The sequence below is a fragment of the Oratosquilla oratoria genome, chromosome 22 (assembly GCF_046742065.1).
Source record: "Oratosquilla oratoria isolate Oo_2021 chromosome 22, ASM4674206v1, whole genome shotgun sequence".
In the NCBI taxonomy this organism is placed as follows: domain Eukaryota; kingdom Metazoa; phylum Arthropoda; class Malacostraca; order Stomatopoda; family Squillidae; genus Oratosquilla; species Oratosquilla oratoria.
This window is the reverse complement of record NC_134798.1, coordinates 42,202,895-42,210,394: the sequence shown is the minus strand read 5'-3', so window position 1 is coordinate 42,210,394 and position 7,500 is coordinate 42,202,895. Positions and strand designations below refer to the sequence as shown.

At 36.8% G+C, this 7,500-nt stretch overlaps 2 protein-coding genes across 2 annotated transcripts in view; one reads left to right on the top strand and one right to left on the bottom strand.

Annotated features, from left to right (window-relative positions):
* LOC143037486 (uncharacterized) overlaps positions 1–2,377 on the top strand; it is a 14,415-nt gene extending 12,038 nt beyond the window's left edge. Inside the window, exons 3-4 of the mRNA XM_076205778.1 lie at positions 916–1,019; positions 1,993–2,377. Coding sequence (XP_076061893.1) covers positions 916–1,019; positions 1,993–2,169 — 281 coding nt within the window. The 3' untranslated portion in view covers positions 2,170–2,377. The remainder of the gene's footprint in view (positions 1–915; positions 1,020–1,992) is intronic.
* Positions 1–7,430, bottom strand: part of gprs (speckle type BTB/POZ protein) — an 80,118-nt gene extending 72,688 nt beyond the window's left edge. Inside the window, exon 1 of the mRNA XM_076205776.1 lies at positions 7,198–7,430. The gene's annotated coding sequence lies outside the window, so the exon portion shown is untranslated. The remainder of the gene's footprint in view (positions 1–7,197) is intronic.
* Between the last annotated feature and the right edge of the window lie 70 nt (positions 7,431–7,500).

Sequence of the window (7,500 nt, the reverse complement as noted above, 5' to 3'; positions counted from 1 at the left end):
ATGACCCTTCATCCAGGAGGAGCTAAGGAAAACAATGGGTGGGAGTGGATTGGGTGGGAGTGGATTGGGTGGGAGTGGATTGGGTGGGAGTGGAATGGGTGGGAGTGGAATGGGTGGGTGTGGGAGTGTACCTCGGTTGGCTAGCTTCCTTATAATGGGGAAAAAGCCCCTGGTATATATGTATATTATGTTATTTGTATTATCATACGACTTGCTGCTGCTGCTATCATTATTACTATTATTATCATTATTTATTCATTGTTGTTGTTGTTGTTGTTATTATGCTGTAATATTTATATGATTTTTTTTATAGGAACATTGTGTTTTTATATGATTTTATGCTATCATTTATGCTACTAATATAATGTTACTATATGTTATATTATACCTGTACTTCATTAACTTATATTAATATAGTTGTAGTAATTCACATATCATTTGATTATCATTATGTTATATCATTCTACATCATTATTGATAATATATTGTAATGATAATTCATACAGTATATATCATATACTTATATATATATATATATAATACTAATTTATTATATCATCTGTCAACTAGACATCACTCCTCACAATCTGTCATATTACCAATTAATATGGTAATATAAGGGTATATTTTAACGTCACAAACTCCCTCCTATCGGGGGGCTAGAACGGTGCCCCTTACAGAGGACTTTGTAGCGTGGAATTCAATAAACCATGCCCTTGGTCCAACTTCGCCGGTGGCAGGGTTCGAACCGCCATCCCCTAGATTATCGCTGCAAGTAATGACGTCCTAACCCGCTCAGCCAGCGAGCTTCTAATATTTTCTATAATCTATATACTGTATATATATATATATATATATATATATATATATATATATATAAATATATATATATATATATATATTTCCTATTTACAGGTCAGAGGGGTGTTATCCATCGCGCCCTCATGCTCGACCGGGATTCAAGCTTTCACCATCAAGTCCGCGCCCAAGAAAACCAACAACTGGACTCGAACTTTCAAGTAAGTTAACTAACCTGTATATCTAACTCGTTAATCCCCTTGAGGCTTCTGTCACCTTCTTCTGTCTAATGGTAAACGAATATTCAGGTGGAGAGGCGCCTCTAGTTGCTGGATTAAAGAGCCACCTTTGCCCAGTGTGCACAGAGAGCCGTAACAGTCTCCAGCTTGGGACGAATGTTGATGCGTTGGGATATTTATTTTATTTTCAGTGATGGGACGGTATCAATATTTTTGACGATTCCGATTCGAGTCCCGATACTGATATAAACTTCCGATTCCGATATCTGCAATATATTCATGGTTACTTTCAGGCTGTGGTTTGAGGAAACAAACATGAAGAAAAGTACATTCATTAATCATTTATCGGAATCGAACGTTTAGAACGGTATCGGAACTCGTATCGGAATCGGAAGTTTAGAGGAGTATCGGCACTCGTATCGGAATCGGAAGTTTAAAGCAGTATCGGAACTTGTATCGGAATCGGAAGTTTAAAGCAGTATCGGAACTTGTATCGGAATCGGAAATTCGGCGCAGTATCGGAACTTGTATCGGAATCGGAATTTGGTGCAGTATCGGAACTCTTATCAGAATCGGAAGTTGTGAGGAGTATCGGAACTCGTATCGGCATTGTTAAAAAAAATTGTATCGTCCTATCACTATGTATTATAGATGCCGCCAGGCGATTTTTTCAGACTCCATGGCACTTCAAAGCGTTAGAACCCAAACCCTTCCGTACCTGGTGCTACTTTAACAATATACTCATCTGTCGCCAGGTGATTTAATTAATCTAATCCTGCCCCTTGTAATGATAACATCCATAAGGCCTATTTTGGCACAGTAAAGCATAGGATATTGACCCTTCGTGACTTGCTTTTAGACCCTCAGAATCCTGTCCATTGTAATGTTAACAGCAATTAGGCCTATTTTGGCACATTAAAGCTTAGGATATTGAACTTACTCGTTTCCCCAACAGAGGGACCCCACAGCTGGTCGACTCGTCAAACGCATGAACTCGTATGTTCGCGAGAAGTGGGACTTGACGCCCGAGCAGATGGACCAGCTCGCCGAAACTGGTCGACTCTGCAATGACAGAGGCGAGTGCATCGACGTCAACTATGATATTGGTGTCAACTGTTGCCCATTTGGGTAGTGATCTAGTCAAGACATTGACATATATATATATATATATATATATATATATATATATATATATATATATATATATATATGTGTGTGTGTGTGTGTGTGTGTGTGTGTGTGTGTGTGTGTGTGTGTGTACATGTACATATATGCATACAGATGAACGTGTGTATGTGTGTGTTTTTTTCCTACATATGTAATATCAAAACCTCTACACACACACACACACACACACAACACACACACACACACACACGAATATATATATATATATATATAAAATATATATATATATATATATATATATATATATATATAATCTATGAAACAATATATAATGATGTTAGTTATCATAACCAAGGCCTCTTTATACTATGGGTTAGAAAACTAATTTTTCTGATTAATATCTTAATTAAGTCCTAAGCTTTTGAGTTGTCTGTGTTATCTCCATGTTGGTTAAGTAAACTCTTTCAGTGAGCCCAGTTACCGCAATTATGAAAAAGAGAATACAATAGACAAAAGTCAAATATGATAAAATAGGATGAAATAAAATAATATGGAACTAAGTATACATAATAAAACAAAACAAACTATAGAATATACAATTAAAATCTAAAGGAAATCAAACTAAATAAAATTAACTGAAATGAAAATAGAATAAAGGAGAGAGTAAAATATAATGAAACGAAATAGAATGAGACTAGCTAAGTCAAACTACGTTAAACTTAACTGAACTAAACTTAACTAAACTAGAAATAAATCAAAACAGAGTCTGAGAAAAAAGAAACATAACAGAGAAGAACCAAATTAAGTCAAACAAATCAAAACATAATCATTAACTAGTCTATTCTTCCGACATCAAGGGCAGACTATCCCAATCATGGTCAGGGTAGAACGAAAGAGATGAATGGTGAAAACACCGACGTATTTGAAATCAAGCGTGAAGGCTCGTATACAGACAACCGTGACCCGATATATCAAAGATACTGGATCCAATTCCATTAATGATTCAAATATAGACGATTGAGTAGTCTATCGCAGAGACAGACAGACAGACAGAGAGAGAGAGAGAGAGAGAGAGAGAGAGAGAGAGAGAGAGAGAGAGAGAGAGAGAGAGAGAGAGAGAGAGAGAGAGAGAGAGAGAGAGAGAGAGAGAATCGTTTTCCACGGCACGTCTTTGGTTCTCCCCTTTGTTTGCATAAAATCGCCTGCCGGCAACTGGTGTAACGGGCGTCATAGTACCTATGGGGTCAGCGGAAACTGTGCTCGCCAACACACACACACACACACACACACACACACACACACACACACACACACACACATATATATATATATTGTGTATATATATATATATATATATATATATATATATATATATATGTATGTATGTATCCGTTGAGGATAAAATCCTCTGTTATTAGCCATATTAGAATATATGTGTGCCAATAGGATAATGGGGTTCAGGAAGATATTTTTGTAATAATTTTCGCTTTCCAAAAAAAAAAGTATATTATATGTATATATTTATATATATATATATATATATATATATATATATATATATATATATATATAATATATATATATATATATATATATATATATATATATATATATATATATATAATATATATATATGAAACAAACTAGAATAGAATAGACATACGTAATGTCAATAAGAATAAGATAAATAAAAAATAAAAGAAAGCCAAAAATCTGTGCTAGTTTTATTTTCTAAACCAATTGTTATGAGGAAGGAATCCATATCACGAAAGCGCGCGCGCGCACACACACACACACACACACACACACACACACACACACACACACACACACACACACACACGCACATACACACACATGCACACACATACACACACATGCACGCACACGCACGCACACACACACACACACACACACACACACACACACACACACACACACACACACACACACACACACACACACACACACACACACACGACTCGACGGCGTAGTGTTAACGTTCTCAACCGCTACTAGAGCGGACCCGAGTTCAAATCCCACTCAGGGCTGAAATAATTTCAGTATCGCTGGGCTGAGAGTCGTTACTCCAACTCTCGTGGGCGGGGAGATGTGTGTGTGTGTGTGTGCGTGTAAGGTCACAGCATTACACATAGATTGGTCATATATGAGCTCTGAGCTATCTCCCGGGATGGTAAAAGCTGTTGATCACGAGTCCAACACGTCATCCAATACCATGGTGAATCACACACACACACACACACACACACACACACACACACACACACACACACACACACACACACACACACACACACACACACACACACACACAGACACAGACACACACGCACACACACGCACGCACGCGCATGCACACACACGCACGTGCGCACGCACACATGCACACATACGCATATAGGCACGCATGTACACACGCACGCGTGCACACACATATACGTATAAACATGCAAGTACGTGCACATTGGTACACATGTAAAGACTTGTACTCACGGAATACATATTCACGCGTACATGAACGCACATATACACGAATGCACTCACAGGTACGAACATACACGCACACACACGCATATACGGACGCACGCACGTGCATATGCACAACATACGCACACGCTTAAACGCATATATGCACTTACACATGCATACATGCGCAAGCAAAAAATTTTTTTTGGCTGAGCGACATACAAATGGCTCGTCCATGAATAAATAAATAAATAAACAAATAAATTAAAATAAACAATAAATAAATAAATAAATTTTGTTCTAGATGAATATCTGATGTTTTTCCTTCGGCTACGGACGCCGGGGGATTTTTTCTTCAATCGCAATTTGGCTTCGTTAAAACAACCTATTCTGCCTGTGTTTTAAGCCTCAGTCACGCCACGCTTACGACCTGTTTCCGACCACCTTCTTCGACGGTGGCACTTTCTCGTAGTTAGCGCCAAGTGGCTATTTCATTTTCATCTATTTTATGACGGGGGAGATTCATTCCAATTGCAGCATTGTCTTGTTTTTTTTTCTTCATAAACAGAGGAACGGCACAAATCAGCCTGGTCGCCGCCGGCGGTCGGAAACAGGTCGGAAGCTTTGGTGTGACCACTGGGACCCTAAGAGCTACAGTCACGGGTATTCGGGGTCTCGAAAAACAACTTGCTCCACCCCCCCCCCCGACTTGACCTTGACCTTGACCTTGACCTTGACCTTGACCTTGACTGACTTTGACTGACTTTGACTGACTTTGACTTGACTTGACTTGACTTGACTTGACTTGACTTGACTTGACTTGACTTGACTTGACAAGACAAGACAAAAAAAGAGAGAAAAAAGCAAAAATGATTCCTTGTATATTCATAATGTAGTTTGAACATTTGATGATCGAGTGAATTATGGGTAATTTGTTGGGCCGTGTCCAGCACGGGAAGCAGCAGCAAATACAGTAGTTTCCGGTCGGGCCAATTCGGGACCGCATTTTCGACTGCTAAAACACCACTAATCTAAACAAATAACTAAATAGATAAATGGATAGATAGATAGGTACATTGATGAATAATAGAAAAAAAAATATATAGATAAATAGATAAAAAATAATTCAATTGTTGTACATCAACACACGCGGTAACCAGAATAAAACACTTAAAAAACACTTAAAGACTTAAAAAAAAAAAAAAAAAAAAAAAAAGAAGCGGAAAAGTGTCTCCTTTTCGTCTCTTCGTCTCTTCCACAAGTTGAGAGAAAGGTCTCTCGGTTTCGAAAATAAATAAATAAATAAATAATTAAAAAGAAAACTATGGAGGAGACTACAAGGGACCCTAAGGCCTACACTAGGCAGTTCCATGTCCCTTACCACCTGCCATTCCTATCCATAAAGTGATCTCATTTTCTCCTAAAACAACCAATTATTTCAGCGCTCACTACATGGTAACTAAGTATATTCCAGTGGTTCCTAACCTGGGATACCTGTACCCCCAAGGGGTACCCTGAGGGGGTACCCTGAGGGGATACGAGACATTACAAAGGATTACAAAGGCGGAGCATGCCGACAGGAGACCTTTTGATCCATATCTAGGTCGGATGCGAAAAAAAAATCATATTAATAATAAAATCATATTAATAATAGAATAATAAATAAAAACTATGATAATGTAAATAACAAATAAAATACATAAATAAATGCATAGGTATAGTTAAATAATAAACAAACAGGTAAATAGTAAATAATAATAAATTGACATGATAGCCAGCCAGTGCAATGGTGATATATATTTACAATGAGAAACCAAAGGTTTGTATCACTATCCTTTTGCATATGTTTGCATTGTATTTGTATTGGATGGGAGTACGAGAATTTTTTTCTGAAATATCAAAGAGTACGGGTAACTGAAAAAGGTTAAGAACCACTGGTCTATTCTATTCGTTAACCACTCTACTGTACTGGTAAACCAGTTCAGGCCTTTTTCTTTTCTTAAACTTAAATTTGTCGCCAAAGGCACAAAGACTATTTAAATCTTGATCACTCGTGAGTCTATCCAGCTAACCTTAGTAGACTTTTAATACGTTTTCCATAACAAAATATATAAAGAATGCCACAATTCGAATGTATTTATTAGTTGATTATACCAGAACATACCAATCTTCCAGTGACGTAAATACTTAAATTCTTACACCACAAGACTTCATAACAATTTGTTACACTTAATATCAAACTATTTACTAAAAAAAAAAAAAAAAATTTTTTTTATTGGATTGTTGAAAAATGTACAAATTTATATCAAAACATACCAAGCCTCAAGCGAGGTAAATAATATATTTTTGACACAATACCTCGTTACATTTCGTAACACTCATTAATAATGACATTATATATTTAACAAAAAATGACCAAGCCTCCAGCGTCATGAACACTCAAATTCTCTAAACACAGTGCTATCTTACACTTAATAAAAATCAGTAATCAACGATTTATATAAAAGAAAAGTTTACTGAACAGTAGAGGACCGTGATAACTTACATAAATGAGGAAGAAAACGAAGAATAAAGAGGAACTCGTCTGAACACTTTGCCACTTAAACTTTAAATGTTTTGTTTCATTTCTTGATCGCCAGGCGGCAGCACCATGGCCCCTCTCTTGTGATCGATTTATTCGATCATGCTATGAATAAAGAAATAAATAAGTAAATAAATAATTAAAGAACGAATAGATTGATAAATGAATTTATAGGTAAGTTTAAATGAATGAATAAGTCAATGAATAAATAAAAGTGTGTGTTTGTTTGTGTTTAAGTGTGTGTGTGTGTGTGTGTGTGTGTGTGTT